This window comes from Salvelinus sp. IW2-2015, linkage group LG13 (assembly GCF_002910315.2).
Source record: "Salvelinus sp. IW2-2015 linkage group LG13, ASM291031v2, whole genome shotgun sequence".
Classification (NCBI taxonomy): Eukaryota; Metazoa; Chordata; class Actinopteri; order Salmoniformes; family Salmonidae; genus Salvelinus; species Salvelinus sp. IW2-2015.
This window is the reverse complement of record NC_036853.1, coordinates 13,066,826-13,085,186: the sequence shown is the minus strand read 5'-3', so window position 1 is coordinate 13,085,186 and position 18,361 is coordinate 13,066,826. Positions and strand designations below refer to the sequence as shown.

Below are 18,361 nucleotides of genomic sequence, written 5' to 3'. Positions count from 1 at the left end.
AACTGGATCCTGGACTTCCTGACGGGCCGTCCCCAGGTGGTAAGGGTAGGTAACAACACATCCGCCACGCCTGATGTCCTCAACACGGGGGCTCCTCAGGGCCAGTCACGACTCCAACACCATCGTTAAGTTTGCAGACGACACAACAGTGGTAGGCCTGAGCCCCGACAATGAGACAGCCTATAGGAAGAAGGTCAGAGTCCTAGCAGTGTGAAGCCAGGATAACAACATCTCCTCAACACGATCAAGACAAAGGAGATGATTGTGGACTACAGGAAAAGGTCAACCGAACACGCCCCCATTCTCATCTACAGGGCTGTAGTGGAGCAGGTTGAGAGCTTCAAGTTCCTTGGTGTCTACATCACCACAAACTATCATGGTCCAAACACATCAAGACCGTCTTGAAGAGGGCACGACAAAGCCTATTTCCCCTCAGGAGACTGAAAAGATTTGGCATGGGTCCTCAGATCCTGAAAAAGTTCTACAGCTGCATCATCGAGAGCTTCCTGAGTGGTTGCATCACTATCTGGTATGGCAACTTCTCGGCCTCCGACCGCAAGGTGTAACAGTTTTAACTTTACGTCCGTCCCCTCACGCGAACCAGGGACCCTCTGCACACATCAACAACAGTCACCACCGAAGCATCGTTACCCATCGCTCACCAAAGGCCGCGGGCCCTGCAGCGCAGGGGAAAACCACTACTTCAAGGTCTCAGAGCAAGTGACGTCACCGATTGAAAGGCTATTAGCGCGCACCACAGCTAACTAGCTAGCCATTTCACATCCGTTACAAAGGCACTACAGAGGGTAGTGCGTACGGCCCAGTACATCACTGTGGCCAAGCTTCCTGCCATATAGGACCTCTATACCAGGCAGTGTCAGAGGCAGACCCTAAAAATTGTCAAAGACTATAGCCACCCTAGTCATAGACTGTTCTCTCTGCTACCGCACGGCAAGCGGTACCGGAGCACCAAGTCTAGGTCCAAAAGGCTTCTTAACAGCTTCTACCACCAAGCCATAAGACTCCAGAACAGCTAATCAAATGGCTACACAAACTATTTGCATTGCCCCCCCCTGTTTACCCTGATGCTACTCTCTGTTTATTATCTATGCATAGACACTTTAACTCTACCTACATGTATATATTACCTCAATTACCTTGACTAACCGGTGCCCCCGCACATTGACTCTATACCGGTACCCCCTACATATAGCCTCGCTACTGTTATTTTACTGCTGCTCTTTAATTAAATGTTATTTTTATTTCAATTTTTTAGTTAACACTTATTTTTCTTAAAACTGTATTGTTGAGGGCCTCCCGGGTGGTGCAGTGGTCTACGACACTGCATTGCAGTGCTAGCTGTGCCACCAGAGATTATGGCTTTGCGACCGGGAGGCAAATGGGGCAGCGCACAATTGTCCCAGCGTCGTCTGGGTTAGGGAGGGTTTGGCCAGCAGGGATATCCTTGTCTCATCGTGCACTAGTGACTCCTGTGTGGGCCGGGCGCAGTGCACGCTGACCAGGTCACCAGGTTTACGGTGTTTCCTCCGACACATTGGTGCGGCTGGCTTCCGGGTTGGATGTGCATTGTGTCAAGAAGCAGTAAGGCTTGGTTGGGTTGTGTTTCGGGGGACGCATGGCTTTTGACCTTCGCCTCTCCCGAGTCCGTACGGGAGTTGGTGATTGAACGATGAACTGAGGTCCACTCTCCAGCACAGTTGGTGGTGGTAATGCACCTTAAAGTTCGTTGCCAACCGCCATATAAAGTCCAGATAAGAAGAAGAAGCCTGAAGGAGGAGAGATTACTAGAAACAAACTCAGTTTACCCTTTTATCTGTGGATTAATTGTCAGAGTAGAGGACCTTGTGCATTTCAGGGAAAATACCAAACCAATGTTTATATCCCAGGACAAATTAACTAGCAACAGCAAGCTAGCTAAATTGACATAAATGTTTCATGCTTTTCAACCGGTTCCCAAACGAATATAGTTGGTTCAGAGTTAGTCATGATATTTCAACCTGCATGTCCTGATCGCGTCTTGTGTGTGTGAACAAAATCAACAAGCATGCGAGCGGTGTGGTCAGGTGTTGGCAAAGGGATCACTGAAGTCCCAGCGTGCCAGTAATGGGAGGTGCTTTGTTATTACCGTCTACGTCAGATTCACTGGCAGGGCCAATCCCATAAACTGAAATGCCATGTCACATGTCGCTAAGTGTAGAACCTCCCATTTGTCGTAGTTAACTGAAATTGGGCGTCCTTGTCTGCTCAGAATGCCACGCCTACCTTTATTTATGTAAAGAAATCGACTGTGGTTCATCATCATGTCAAACAAAGATTAGTAGGCTTTTCATAAAGGGTATAACTTGTGGCCTTCAATCAGAAAAGTGCTATTTATTTTTTAAGAATATCAAACTCTCCTGCAAAAATCTATTTAAATTTGCCCTAAAATGATATGATATAATCATACAATTATAGCCTAATCTTATTGATTGCGCTGCCTTCAAATAATGGCATAGAGTAGACAAAAGCCTGCCATTGCATAATTGGTGTGAGTATGTCGCGCATAAAAAATGAAATCATCAATTGGTCAGGCATACGCTATAGCCATTCAAGCTATGGAGGAAATGTACAGACTGTTACTGCCAAATAATGGACCCCGGCACTACCACGCGCTCAGTCTACCTCTGCTTTTCATTGGTTCACTCATCATCATCAGCACCAGGGAAGCTGAACAGCGCCAGAGGACGCATTGCTTTCGGAGAAAAGAGGAGACAAGACAGAATCCCTAATGAATCCGTAATGTGTCTGAGTTCATCAAGCCATGCGGCGACAATTCGATACATTGATTGTCTGATTGGATAGAACTGTGGTAGGCTATAGAATTTCTCTTTTCTTAAACAATTGTTTTTCACACCCGCTGATTTATCGAGGCGAGAGGCTGTTGTTCAGCCAATTCTGCAGAGAGGAAGCAAGCGTTAAATGAAAAATGCGGGAATTCTCCGCTTTGGCCTTGTTTTTATCCATCGTTTTACTGTCATAGTGAGGAATGCTGGGTGGTGTAGATTGTCAATGTCATCGCTCCGATCAAGTGCACCTTGTGAGCCGCCAGCGCCGCATCAACAAGCATCACGACCACCACCCAACGGGGACATCGACACGACGCCTCTGAGTCCGCCGCTCTCCTCCGGCTTGTGACATGACAGCCCGGGGAAGAAAGAAGAGGATCAAGCGGCACAGACCTGCAAGCGGACGTGTGGATTTGAATACAAAGGCCGCGGGTAACAATCATTTTGAGGGGCTGGAGCCCACGGAAGCCCGGACTGCAAGAGAGGGCAGTGCCACACAGACACCGACAGGCTACACCTGCGATACGAGACATAGAGAGGATCCCATATCACCAACTGCTGTTATTTCATCTGTTCCCCTATCCCAAGATCAGGCCACCTATCTGTTTCGTCTTCGTGCGTAAATGTGGATGGAACTGATTGCGTTTTTGGATGCATAAAATGCATTGACTAATGTGCCATTTTAACTATAGCGTCTGGAAGTCGATGGGACGTGACAGAGATTGATGACACATTTATCCCAAGTCCACAGTGTTATCATCCCGTCAAGTCCCCCTGGCTAGAACCCTAACCTCATCATGGGCTGCATACAGAGCATCACCTGTAAGTCGCGCATCAAACGTGAAAACATAGTGGTCTACGACGTTTCCGCCACTATCGACCACTGCCCAACAATCATTGAGGAGAACTCGCCTATAGTGTTGCGCTACAAGACGCCCTATTTCAAGGCCTCTGCACGGATAGTTATGCCCCCTATTCCCCGTAATGAGACTTGGGTGGTGGGTTGGATCCAGGCATGCACACAGATGGAATTCTACAACACCTACAACGACATCGGCATGTAAGTTGAGTTCTCCTCCTGTTTTGAATTCCCCCATCAGGAGGCTGGCTGCTGACTGTCCTCTGTCACAGGGGACTGATGCTCCACCCTTCCCCTGATGATATGTCCTAAACTGTCACTCTCTGGTGCATTGGGCAGGTGCCAAAGCAAAGGAACAGACCTTAGTCATTGTTCCAGTGTGTGTGTGTGTGTGTGTGTGTGTGTGTGTGTGTGTGTGTGTGTGTGTGTGTGTGTGTGTGAGAGAGAGAGAGAGAGAGAGAGAGAGAGAGAGAGAGAGAGAGAGAGACATCTTAAATGCCACAAATGTCTAAATCGGTTTTGTGAGGCATCAAAAATGACGTGAATGCAATGCAACAGTTGATGTATGGCTGTGTGGGTGCATGTGTTGCAGAGCATTTGTGCACACAGCAGGGTAACTATGCTGTCACCGTCTTTCATTCAAACGCCCACCAATTGATTCTGTTCCTGTGATTTCAGCATCAAAATAGAAACAACTAAGGAGCTAAACAACTGCTTCTAGACACATTGTGTTCACCAAAACAATGGAGGGAGAGAGAGATGCACTGACACTCCCACGCTCCCTCCTCTACCGGAGACACAATCACACACCCACTGACGAGCAACACATACCTCCGCCTCCAGCACTGCCTGGGGGTATTTTTCACTGGAGGAGGCATATGTGAGGGGATGTTTAACCCTGGCTGGAGGTGGGGTGTCTTGGGGTGCAGAAAAACACAGTGTACAGACAGATGGAGTTATTCTGAGGGGGAGACAGTGGCATCAGGTCACACCAGCTGACACCCCCTCATTGGCCAACAAACAATGAGATATGAATCTACTACTAACGCACTGAACACATACAGTATGGAGCCCTGAGGTAGAATAGAGATGGACATGCTGATTCCATTTATCACACATACAGTATGTATTTGTTTGTCTTCCTCTGTTCTCTTCGAGAATGTCTAATTCCCAAATGTGTTTGTGTGAGACACCTAAAGCCTTTTGAAACTTCTCGTGACCCTACAGGGTTACAAGCCACAACACAATGTCAATCAGGGACCAACTAAGAACAGGCTCCAACCCACCATCTGTTAAACTGTAATCTGACCCTTTGTCCTCCTGCAGGTCTAGCTGGGAGCTACCAGAGCTGTGTGAGGGTCTTGTGAGGGCCATCAGTGACTCAGATGGGGTGAGCTACCCCTGGTACGGCAACACCACCGAGACGGTCACCCTGGCGGGGCCCACCTCCAAGCCCTCTCGCTTTACCGTCAGCATGAACGATAACTTCTACCCCAGTGTGACCTGGGCAGTGCCCATCAGCGACAGCAACCTTCCCCTGCTCACTCGCATCAAAAGGGACCAGAGCTTCACCACATGGCTGGTGGCCCTCAACACGGCCACGCGGGAGAAGATCCTGCTGCAGACGGTCAAGTGGCGCATGCGGGTGGACATCCTGGTGGACCCCTCCATGCCCCTGGGCTCCAGAGCCACCCTGATGGGCCGGACGCACCAGGACCAGCCTCGAGTCCTAACCCGCATGGAGCCTATCCCCCCCAACGCCCTGGGGAGGCCCAACGCCAACGACGCCCAGGTGCTGATGTGGAGGCCCAGGAAGGGCCCGCCTCTGGTGGTCATCCCTCCTAAGTAGAGAAGGAAGGAGAGAGGGAGGGGAGGTGGAACTATGGGTCCGGACATCCAGCCATGATGAGATCAATATGGACAACTGCCTTAAATCTCCACCACTGCCTTTGAGTAGAGAGGGAGAAGACCATTGCTTGGATCGAGTATAAATACAGGACAGACCCACAGATGGACCTCTGCCTTAATAAAGTCATTTGGCCTGGAGAAGCAGGGAGGACTTGTGGGTGTGCCAGGCCCAGCGGGCTTCAGAGTAGGCTACACTCCAGGGGAGCAGCCTGTAACCTATTGCACACCATGCTGCCTCACCGAGATGACAGAGCAGCCATCTTTAATCATAGATTGCTCTGGGTCTATGACAGTGATGTAGAGGGCTGTGTCTCAAATGGCACCCCATTACTCTTTGGCTCTGGTTAAAGGTAATGCAGTATGTGGAGAATGCGTTGCCATGTGAGACTAGCCCAAGGTGTGAGAGGCACAAGAGTACATGTATGTGGCTTTATGGGTATAATACAGGTGAGATTGAGGTGTATAATGTATTTTATATGTAAGAACAAAGATTGTGGTACATTTAAAGTCAGCCTTCATGCTCAGTACAGTTACAGAAAGGGATGGATGTGTTACTGCGAGAGGGGAAAGACAGGGTCTCTAGAGCAATCTACAGCAGGCCCAATGAGAACAGCAGTGTAGGCCAGGCCAGGTAGTAGAGGAGTTTCATTACAAACGCTATATATTCATTTTCAGAAATGTTGGTAAATTAGCTTTTATTGTTTAAAGAAATAATGAAAGAGATTTATGTGTTTTTTCACTATCTAATCATGGCATGTTCAATGACAGACATGCATTTGTTTAAATCTATCACTTGATGGTTTCATTTCAGAGAGACAAATTATATTTTTGTTGTGCAAAATGCTATATATCCACCTCACTCTCTGAGAAATAAGTAGTTACGCTAGGTTTTATAGAATGAAATGTAACAAATAGCTACATTTTTAATAAAGAAATGTACAAATGATACATTTTTGATATCTTTAAATATTTTATTTTACAAAAATAATTAAACACAGTAATATGAGATCTATATGTAAAACATTTACATTTGACATTTTAGTAATTTAGTAGATGCTCTTATCCAGAGCTACTTACAGTAAGTGCATTCATCTTAAGATAACTAGGTGGGACAACCACATATCACAGTCAAATATACAGGATAGAAACATTCCATTCGAGCTAAACAATGGATATATAGCGTTTTCCCCCCCAAAAACATTTTCATACATATCTAAAATCTATGAATAAAAAATATGAGAAAAGTAATATTTTATAAACACATGAAGGTGAAAAAATAATTTCTGGTGAAAAAATACAAATGTAAAAAATTGGTGGATATAGCGTTTTGGAAATCAACTTTTCAGATGCAGAAAGGAGACTGAGTGGGCCAGGCCAGGTAGTAGATGAAGAGCGGACTGAGTGGGCCAGGCCAGGTAGTAGATGAAGAGCAGACTGAGTGGGCCAGGTAGTAGATGAAGAGGAGACTGAGTGGGCCAGGCCAGGTAGTAGATGAAGAGGAGACTGAGTGGGCCAGGCCAGGTAGTAGATGAAGAGCAGACTGAGTGGGCAGGCAGGTAGTAGATGAAGAGGAGACTGAGTGGGCCAGGCCAGGTAGTAGATGAAGAGCAGACTGAGTGGCCAGGCCAGGTAGTAGATGAAGAGAGAGCTGGGGGCCAGGCCAGGTAGTAGATGAAGAGGAGACTGAGTGGCCAGGCCAGGTAGTAGATGAAGAGCAGACTGAGTGGCCAGGCCAGGTAGTAGATGAAGAGCAGACTGAGTGGAGGCCAAGTAGTAGATGAAGAGGAGACTGAGTGGGCCAGGCCAGGTAGTAGATGAAGAGGAGACTGAGTGGCCAGGCCCAGGTAGTAGATGAAGAGGAGACTGAGTGGGCCAGGCCAGGTAGTAGATGAAGAGCAGACTGAGTGGGCCAGGCCAGGTAGTAGATGAAGAGGAGACTGAGTGGGCCAGGCCAGGTAGTAGATGAAGAGCAGACTGAGTGGGCCAGGCAGACTGAGTGGGCCTGTTCAGACGTTGCATGCATCAACCAATGGTTGCATGCCACATCATCAACTGTGTCATCGACTGACAGATTGCCATAACATATGATATGGTTAGCTAATACGTAAAATACCTATCTAGGCATAAGTTCTGGCAGGCGTGAGCAACGCCAGGGCAGAGGGATGCGTCCTACGTTATAGCAATCTGTCAGTCGATGACAGTCAATGACGTGGCACGCAACCATTGGTTGATGCATGCAACGTCTGAACAGTGGAATGCAACCAATATGAACTCCTCATGCTGCTCATTACTGAGGTGCAAACCATACTAGCCTTTACACTGACAAACACACACATCCCCTCTGTGACTAAACACACATGCAGACACACACTTATTCACACATCCCCTCTGTGACTACACCCAAGTCATTATCATAAGAGGGACGAGTGGTTTATTACAAACCATTTGTTTAGATTGGAGGTCATATCACATACCGTGTATGGTGGCCACTGTATGGTGACAAACGTCCATTGAGAGCCAGTCACTCACAGTAAGACGTGCCTGAGAACAGAATGACGCGGACTGGAGGATGTAGTGGGACACCGTGGGGTGGTACTTTACAGGGTTTCAGAATGGATGGGTGGGAGCTTTTGCATGCAAGCAGTGTTTTTAATTCAATAAAATGATTCAAGTAAAATGTGTCTTTTTTTATAGAACCTATTTAAATCCCTCTGCAAACGTAATCATTTCCCCCCTCAGTTGCACATTGAGTTCATGGATGTATGTGTTACAGGGGGTCTCATGCACAATATGCACTCACTCAGAAAATGTATTAGTGGCAGAAACAATAGGGAGTGCATCAGTTTGACTGTGTCTGTTCATATCATGGCTCAGAGCACTTGTAAAACTTCTACAAGGGAGCATTATATGACGCACAATGTTACAACAACAGAATCGTGATATAGAATGACACACTCGTCTTTGACGTAGGAAACATTTCCTTTATGGACTTCGTGTTCCTAATGATTGGTAAATACAGTAATAAAGTCAACCTTCCCCACTTTCCCAAATAACACACAAATCACATTACGCAAATGCGTGGAAAAGTACAGAGGTCTACAGCAGTGAAGCAGTAACATAGTTCATCAGTATGTCTGTGGAGTCCAACACATCCGGACTATTGTCACAAGCCATGAGTGAACATTATGGCCTTCAGGGAAATGCACAAGTCAGAAAACATCCCTGCCTGTGTCTTTTGTTTTATCCATCATCTTCATTATTAAGATGATGACAATAATATAAAGACAGGGGACCCTACCCAACCAGTTTTGACTCAGTGCAATAACCTGCCTGGCAGGTGTGTCCAGTACACTACTGAGCTTGGTCATGACTCATGGGTCTATTTCTCTGTGGTGGCAACTTCCTGATCACACTTTTTTAGTCGAGGAACTTATTGGGCTGCGTTTACACAGGCATTGTACCGATGTTTACATATAGCCGCGTTTTCACAGGCAGCCCAATTCTGATATTTTTTTCACTAATTGGTCTTTTGACCAATCAGATCAGATCAAAAAAAGATCTGATGTGATTGGTCAAAAGACTAATTTGTGGAAAAAATATCAGAATTGGGCTGCCTGTGAAAACGCAGCCAGTGTCTGAGGCCCATGTCAACAATGCCTCTAGGCTAGTGTACTTCGCTCCTCTTTTCTCGCTCCACTGTTTTCTTCTCCTCTTCTTTTCTCTTCCCTGACATCCCCTTCGGACCTCGGTGATGTCCGCTAGGTACGGCTGGGGTTGGGGGATGGCTTGTCCTCGTAGCCATACAGGAAGGTGGCCACGATGACCAGTACTGCACCAAGGAAGAACACACTGAAGAGGACACAAATAAATTAAAAACACAGCATTACACGTGTCAGAGCCAAGGGACATTAAAATAGGAAATTTAAATAACCTGGCTAGAATGTGTGTACCTTGTGGGGTCAAAGTCCTGCAGCCAGAAGTAGGATATGAGGGTTGACAGGATGATGGAGAGTGACGTGGCAAAGCCCTTCAGGATGTTGTCTGCATACTTGATGACAGCTGCTATAGCCAGCCCTCCTAGTGCCTAGAGAAACACACACCAGACATGGACTGGATGAGCAGAGTGGGGTAGTTTGGGAAAAACGGACACTATAATCAGATCAAGCAATATTCCCTTAGTAAAGAGGCATGGCAATATTCATTCTGCAATATTAACAGAGCAAGCTTTTTCACTTAAAACGGAACACTATTTGACCGGAGTCTGGTTAAGTGGGTAACACTCTCGCCTCTGAAACCATATACTAATAAAAAACGGAACATTATTTCTCCACATTGGTAGCTTGCGAATTAGTATTACATTTGGCTAAATTTGCCCTAAAGCTGATAGGTGAAGTGAAAAGACAATAGTGAGATGTACCTGCAGAGCCACCACTGTCCAGGTGATTGTGTTGTATCCCTTGAACATCCCAGATTCTCGGACTCTCTCCCCATCGTACGCAAACATCCCCATCAGACCAAACACCAGGCCAAACATTCCTACAGCCAGACACACAGGTCAGATGATATAACAGTTTGAACTGATGTAGGATTGATAGGAAAGTAGATTTAGCATAACCCTGCCTGCGTTAATCAAAAAACAATAACCTGTGGTGCTTGACTGGGAATCAAAGACAAATTATGTCTACATGCATAGACATGAATACATTCATGCTAAAAACACTACACTCATCCATTCTTCATGAGGATGAATCAAGTCTATTCTCTGTACATACACTTGATACAGGAAACTAGCACAAGTTCACACCAGGAAATGAATCACAGGAGAATTAACACACGCTTCACACGTTCAGAGGTAAAAATAAACTCAGCAGGAAGACTCATTTGGCAGAAAAGGAGCTGAGAGACAAACACAGGGTTTCTGAGCAGTGAAAAGGAAAAAACACTGTAAAACCTCCTTTCAAGGACCCGGTAGAGATACTGGAGCTCTGTCATGAATAGCATATCTTTAAAAATAATGGGGCAATTCTGGGATGAAAAAGTGCCCTTATAGCAAGAAAACCCTACTATAGTAGAAACCTTTCATGCTGACCCAGTTGGATGTTGCGGACCCAGACGCTCTATTTGGTCTCTTTGAGGATCTTCGCAAAATAAACCCCAGCGAAGCCACTGGAGCAGCAGGCCACCAGCACCGCCACCACGCCCACAAACTGGGACCCTTCAGACATCTGCTCCTTCTCAGTGGCCCCGAGGGATTCAGAGGGCCACTAGACATCGGACACACAAAAACACACACACTTGCACTAAAACAATTTAGTCACTGAATGCAGGTTTAAAAAAAGTGGATTGTAAAGGAGTTAGAGTAGAGTTTACCTGCACAAGTGCGACCCCAGCCATGAGGATGAGCAGGGAGAGCCACGGGTACACACCCAGCCTCCGGCCCAGCATGGACACTGAGAACAGGGCTGTGGTGAGGATCTTCAGCTGATACGTCACCTGGTGGAGAGAGACAAGGGGAAAGCAGGGGACACCATTTAAAGACAATAAAAAGTACACTACCCCAGACACAAGTAGATATCCCACACAGAAACATATGCATGTGTCCACACAATTACAAAAGAGACAAACACACACTAAGTGGAGGCTGCTGAGAGGAGGATGGCTCATAATAATGGCTGGAACGGAGCAAATGGAATGGCATCAAACACATGGAAACCATTTCACTAATTCCATTCCAGTCATTACTATGAGCCTGTCCTCCCAAATGAAAGTTGCCACCAACCTCCTGTGCACACACTCCATAACAGGTTGTCTTACCTGGTAGGTGGCAGCGTCCAGGTTGGACAGAGCCACATAGAGCACGTTGTTCTGTAGGGTGTAGATCCCAGAAGGAATGGCCAGCTTCAGGGTCTCTATAGGCTTGTGAGTGATCTCTTGCCTCAGAATACTGTTCAGAGCCCGAATATTGTAGCCTAAGAAACACAGCCAGACAGGAGAGAGTGAAAGAAAGCATTTCATTGGACAGTGTATGCCATGTGTATCATGTACATATATGACTAATACAACTTGAAACTTGAGAGGGAGACAAATGGAGGGCCAGCTTGCCTAAATGTATACTTGCACATGTATATTTTTAAACAGTTGTATTATCTTTGAGGACACTCACTGTGCTCCTTGAATATGAGCAGCACACAGGTCATGATCTTCATGAGCTCAGCCACCACCACAGCAGAGGAGGCCAGGTAGCGGGGGCCGTCCCCCTGTAGCGTGCGGGAGTAGCGCATGGTCAGCACCAGAAAGGTGGTCTGGAACACCAGCACCCACAGAGACAGGTACTTCAGCCTGGACGACACCATGTTGGGGACAGCAGGGTCACTCTGGTCTGCAGGGATCACCGATAAATCCACTATAATTGAGAATTTAAATAAGCATTTCTCTACGGCTGGCCATGCTTTCCACCTGGCTACCCCTACCCCGGTCAACTGCTCGGCACCCTCCACAGCAACCCGCCAAAGCCCCCACCATTGCTCCTTCACCCAAATCCAGATAGCTGATGTTCTGAAAGAGCTGCAAAATCTGAACCCCTACAAATCAGCCGGGCTAGACAATCTGGACCCTCTCTAAAATGATCTTCCGAAATTGTTGCAACCCCTATTACTAGCCTGTTCAACCTCTCTTTCATATCGTCTGAGATTCCCAAAGATTGGAAAGCTGCTGCGGTCATCCCCCTCTTCAAAGGGGGTGACACTCTAGACCCAAACTGCTACAGACCTATATCTATCCTACCCTGTCTTTCTAAGGTCTTCGAAAGCCAAGTTAACAAACAGATTACCGACCATTTCGAATCCCACCGTACCTTCTCCGATATGCAATCTGGTTTCAGAGCTGGTCATGGGTGCACCTCAGCCACGCTCAAGGTCCTAAACGACATCATAACCACCATCGATAAGAGACATTACTGCGCAGCCGTATTCATCGACCTGGCCAAGGCTTTCGACTCTGTCAATCACCACATTCTTATTGGCAGACTCGACAGCCTTGGTTTCTCAAATGATTGCCTCGCCTGGTTTACCAACTACTTCTCTGATAGAGTTCAGTATGTCAAATCGGGGGGCCTGTTGTCCGGACCTCTGGCAGTCTCTATGGGGGTGCCACAGGGTTCAATCCTCGGGCCGACTCTCTTCTCTGTATATATCAATGATGTTGCTCTTGCTGCTGGTGATTCTCTGATACACCTCTACGCAGATGACACCATTCTGTATACTTCTGGCCCCTCTCTGGATACTGTGTTAAATAACCTCCAGACGAGCTTCAATGCCATACAACTCTCCTTCCGTGGCCTCCAACTGCTCTTAAACGCAAGTAAAACTAAATGCATGCTATTCAACCGATCACTGCCCGCACCTGCTCGCCCGTCCAGCATCACTACTCTGGACAGCTCTGACTTAGAATACGTGGACAACTACAAATACCTAGTAGGATTGGTTAGATTGTAAACTCTCCTTACAGACTCACATTAAGCATATCCAATCCAAAATTAAATCTAGAATCGGCTTCCTATATCGCAACAAAGCATCCTTCACTCATGCTGCCAAACATACCCTCGAAAAACGGACTATCCTACCGATCTTCGACTTCGGTGATGTCATCTATAAAATAGCCTCCAACATTCTACTCAACAAACTGGATGCAGCCTATCACAGTGCCATCCGTTTTGTCACCAAAGCCCCATACACTACCCACCATTGCGACCTGTACGCTCTCGTTGGTTGGCCCTCGCTTCATACTCGTCGCCAAACCCACTGGCTACAGGTTATCTACAAGTCTCTGCTAGGTAAAGCCCCACCTTATCTCAGCTCACTGGTCACCATAGCAGCACCCACTCGTAGCACGCGCTCCAGCAGGTATATCTCACTGGTCACCCCCAAAGCCAATTCCTCCTTTGGTCATCTTTCCTTCCAGTTCTCTGCTGCCAATGACTGGAACGAACTGCAAAAATCTCTGAAGCTGGAAACACTTATCTCCCTCACCAGCTGTCAGAGCAGCTCACAGATTACTGCACCTGTACATAGCCCATCTATAATTTAGCCCAAACAACTWCCTCTTCCCCTWCTGTATTTATTTATTTTGCTCCTTTGYWCYYYACTATTTCTATTTCTACTTTGCACATTCTTCCACTGCAAATCTACCATTCCAGTGTTTTACTTGCTATATTGTATTTACCTCGCCACCATGGCCTTTTTCTGCCTTTACTTCCCTTATCTCACCTCATTTGCTCACATTGTATATAGACTTATTTTTCTACTGTATTATTGACTGTATGTTTTGTCTCAACTAGCCTACCTGCTGCAAGGTGAGGGGGCAGTCTTGAAACATTCAAAGGAAGGACCAATGGGCCAAATGGCTGCAACTCTTGCTCCTGTGGTCGGGCACTGGAGACAAGCTTCAGTGGTGTGAAGAAAAATTAGCTTACACTGACACTGTGGCCAGACAAACATGCTGGCCTCCTGCTGGCTCAAAAACAGCAACACAATGCTCTCTTTGTCCACAAGACCAGGGGCACCAGCAGATATGACAGTTTCCTAGTCCATCAAAGATTAACTGACTTTTAATTGTAGTGTGGTAAGGTCCGTTTGGACATTGCCATGATTGTAGAATCCCCTTTTCAATGATTTTACAGACAAAAGTCAGGCTACATGCATAATGACAGAAAGTCAACAATGACTACATTAATACTTCAACTTTTGTTTATTCAGTTTAATTACAGTCAAAACAAGTGACACCTTCCTATAAAGTTGTCTAGCTAGTTTGTGCAGGCGTCTTCTCACATTCATCAACAAGGAAGCAGGCAAGCTAACGTTACGCTCGCGCCACTGACTCATCATTCTCACCCAGTTTGATAATGCAAGGATTGCAGACCTACCTGGTGGCACCGGAAGAAAGCTAGCTAGGTTATACAAAAGTTGAGCCGTAATTCTTGAAGTGTGAGTTGTAGTGCAAGTTAGCTAACGTTAGCTTAGCTGCCCTGAGTAGCTAATTAACTCAGCGGTCTGTTAGCCACACATTTCAAGCAGAGTTTCTAAACCATATTGTACTGTCTTTGGTTCAAGTCCTCTCGTCCATTGACCCAGGCTGGCTCACAACAACGGTATTCTACCATTGCCCCTTCATACCGACGTTGTTGGATGTTAGCTCTCCGTGTACTTTTAAGGGCCAACCTTGCTGCCCTGTTCTTAGCCAACTGCAATTTTCCTAAGTCCCACTTTGTGGCACCTAACCACACTACTGAACAGTGGTCTAGATGCGACAAAACTAGGGCCTGTAGGACTTGCCTTGTTGATAGTGTTAAGAAGGCAGAGCAGCGCTTTATTATGGACATACTTCTCCCATCTTAGCTACTGTTTTGACTATGACAGTTTACAATCCAGAGTTACTCCAAGCAGTTTAGTCACCTCAATTTACTCAATTTCCACATTATTCGTTACGAGATGTAGTTGAGGTTTAGGGCTTAGTGAATGATTTGTCCCAAGTACAATGCTTTTAGTTTAGGAAATATTTAGGACTAACTTATTCCTTGCTACCCATTCCCAAAACTAACTGCAACTCTTTGTTCAATGTTGCAGTCATTTCAGTTACTGTAGTAGCTGACGTGTATAGTGTTGAGTCATCTGCATACATAGAACATATTTGGTATAACTCTGTTTCATAGGCTCATGATTACTGCATACAATAGCTGTAGGATCAACAGAGGTAATTAGGGGGACATAATAGAAGTTACTTACATTGTGTCTGCCAACGCCCCTGGGATAATGTAAGTTTTATGCAGCATTATGATGACTCATTGTCACAATGGTAGGGGTTAATTGAGCTGGTCATTGATAAATCATTGTTTGAACACAGCCTTGAAACGCTTGGGTGCTTGACTGCCGTTGAACGCTCAATCAACCCCCCTTGGCCAGAGCTCCCAGTGTGCGCCCTGAGAGCAAAACACTCTGAATTTATGAACTGACAATCTGACAACGATTTACGAACTCTGGCGCACTTTGGCACTCCAGATTGAATTTACCAACACACCCAAAATCGTAAAATGTCTAGCTAGTCATTTGTCATGCTAGCAAGAGGTTGCATAGCAACAGCATCAACTTCCGGTAGACAGGCGAAGCTCTAGTACGCTCAACAAATGAACGATACCATTCGTTTACAGTATACTAAAATGAACTAATAGTATGTAGTATATACTCATTAAGTATGTAGTATACAGTATGTTAGTATGAGTATTCTAACACGACTTGTACAGTATTTTTGTCTTCCTCATCTGATTAGAAGAACATCAAGAACTAACCTTTCGCTCGCCCTTTACTGCCACCTGCTGGATGGGTGGACAGGGTTCTACTGAAAACCCATGGTGGCAGGCTTGTTCGTCAGTGTCGGAGACTGCCGAGTGACTTATTTTAATGACTGTTGACATCCAATATGTTGCATTACTGCCACCAAATGAACTAAAGTAATGTTATTTACTGCTGCTCTTTAAGTATTTGTTATTCTTATCTCATACTTAAAAAAAAGGTATTTTCTTAAAACTGCATTGTTGGTTAAAGGCTTGTAAGTAAGCATTTCACTGTAAGGTCTACTACACCTGTTGTATTCGGCGCATGTGACAGATAAAATTTGATTTTGATTTGACAAATCCTTTACACTTTGTGATACAAAATGAGAAAAGGGCAAACAATAAAACCCACCACCTTATTCCACTACTTTAACCCTATCTGACCCTACCCCGGCCAACGACCTGAGAGGACGGTAACCCTATCTGATCCTACCCCAGGCCAACGACCTGAGAGGACGGTACAATACCACTCAACACACCCTGTAATTATTTTATTTTTTCCTGAATTCAAACCTCGTACCCCCAAGTACTTCTCTGGAGCTGCCACCACAACATCTATTTTCTGTGACTTTACGTTCCATCTCTGCGGTACAGTTGATAACCATTGCTATGAACACTAGGAAGCCAACCTTACTGAAATATATCACTCATTGGCCTATCCCTCTGTTCTGGCACAGATCTACTATTCACAGGGATCCTCTCAGGATCCCTCACCCTTGATCCACACTACTCTACTTTCTTCACTGTCTCAGCATACGACATCTTCTGCACTACTCTGACCCTGGACACCTCAACCTGCCTCCCTCGCACCAGACATCACAGATCCCCAGCAACATGGGCACCTGTACAGATGACACACAAAACTTTTCTCACCGAAACTATGCATTTCTCTGTGCACACGTCCCACATCTTGGAATCTCCATCCTACAGTGCTGCCACATGCCCATAAGTGTGACACCTATAATGTGAATTATGTATTTGATGCTCTTGAACCAGTGTCTCGAACACAACCCTCCCAAGTGGGAGGATCAACACAAGTGGGTCTATCGAAAACTAACAGCTAATTGGGCAGATCATTTTCCTAACCTTAACCTCATTCTTGTAACCTGCTAGGGTAGTTCTCCTAACCAGCCACGTTAATTCACCTAACCTGCCATGTTTATCCTAACCTGCTACCCTAATTTTCCTAACCTGCCACGTTAATTCTCCTAATCTGCTATGTTAGTATTCCTAACCTGCCACGTTAATAATACTAACCTGCTACGTTAATGATCCTAACCTGCTTAGCTAAAAGGATACAAGGAAAGAAGCAGCCACATAAAACAAAGTCTTGAGTGGCAACCAATCTGCCCAATTAGCTGTTAGGTTGACACACCCACTGGTGTTGAGCCTCCCACTTGTTTTGTAATGCCCACTGTCATACACATTCCACGTATGCAGTTACTGTACACATACTTGGATTAATTAGGTCTTTACTGTGTTCTCCACTTTTACATGAAGCGGCTATGCTACACTAAAAGTATGTGGACAACCTTTCAAATTAGTGGATTCGGCTATTTCAGCCACACCCGCTGCCGACAGGTGTATAAAATGGAGCACACAGCCATGCAATCTCCATGGACAAACATTGGCAGTAGAATGGCCTTACTGAAGAGGTCAGTGACTTAACGTGGCACCGTCATAGGATGCTACCTTTCCAACAAGTCAGTTCGTCAAATTTCTGCCCTGCTGGAGCTGCACCGGTTAACAAGTACTGTAATTGTGATGTGGAAACGTCTTGGAGCAACAACAGCTCAGCCACAACCCTGTGGGCCACACAAGCACACAGAACGGGACCGGCGAGTGCTGAAGAGCGTAGTGCGTAACAATCGTCTGTCCTCATTTGCAACACTCACTACCGAGTTCCAAACTGCTTCTGGAAGCAACGTCAGCATAAAAACTGTTTGTCAGGAGCTTCATGAAATGGGTTTCTAAGGCAGAGCAGCCGCACACACGCCTAAAAGCATCATGCGCAATGCCAAGCGTCGGCTGGAGTGGTGTAAAGCTCGCCGCCATTGGACTCGCTGAGAAGTGGAAACGCGTTCTCTGGAGTGATGAATCACGCTTCACCATCTGGCAGTCCGACGGACGAATCTGGGTTTGGCGGATACCAGGAGAACGCTACCTGCACCAATGCCTAGTGCCAACTGTAAACTTTGGTGGAGGAGGAATAATGGTCTGGGGCTATTTTTCATGATTCGTGCTAGGCCCCTTAGTTCCAATGAAGGGAAATCTTAACGCTACAGCATACAATGACATTCTAGACGATGTGTGACTGCAACTTTGTGGCAACAGTTTTGTGGCAACATCAGCACCCGACCTCAC

The 18,361-nt window shown here is 46.1% G+C and overlaps 1 protein-coding gene and 1 pseudogene across 3 annotated transcripts in view; one reads left to right on the top strand and one right to left on the bottom strand.

The window, feature by feature from the left end:
- Positions 1–7,249, top strand: part of LOC111972153 (protein FAM78B) — a 35,789-nt gene extending 28,540 nt beyond the window's left edge. The window contains exons 1-3 of one of the 3 annotated variants that reach the window (XR_011480765.1): positions 2,677–3,906; positions 5,032–7,134; positions 7,170–7,249. Coding sequence is in view for 2 of the 3 variants with exons in the window: in XM_023999036.2 (XP_023854804.1) it covers positions 3,644–3,906; positions 5,032–5,554 (786 nt within the window). In the remaining variant the exon portion in view is untranslated. Of the gene's footprint in view, positions 1–2,676; positions 3,907–5,031 lie in introns of those variants that run through there. The other 2 variants (XM_023999036.2, XM_070446132.1) reach the window with 2 other exon arrangements.
- A 66-nt stretch (positions 7,250–7,315) lies between these two features.
- Positions 7,316–15,367, bottom strand: LOC111972399 (UDP-N-acetylglucosamine transporter-like; annotated as a pseudogene).
- Between the last annotated feature and the right edge of the window lie 2,994 nt (positions 15,368–18,361).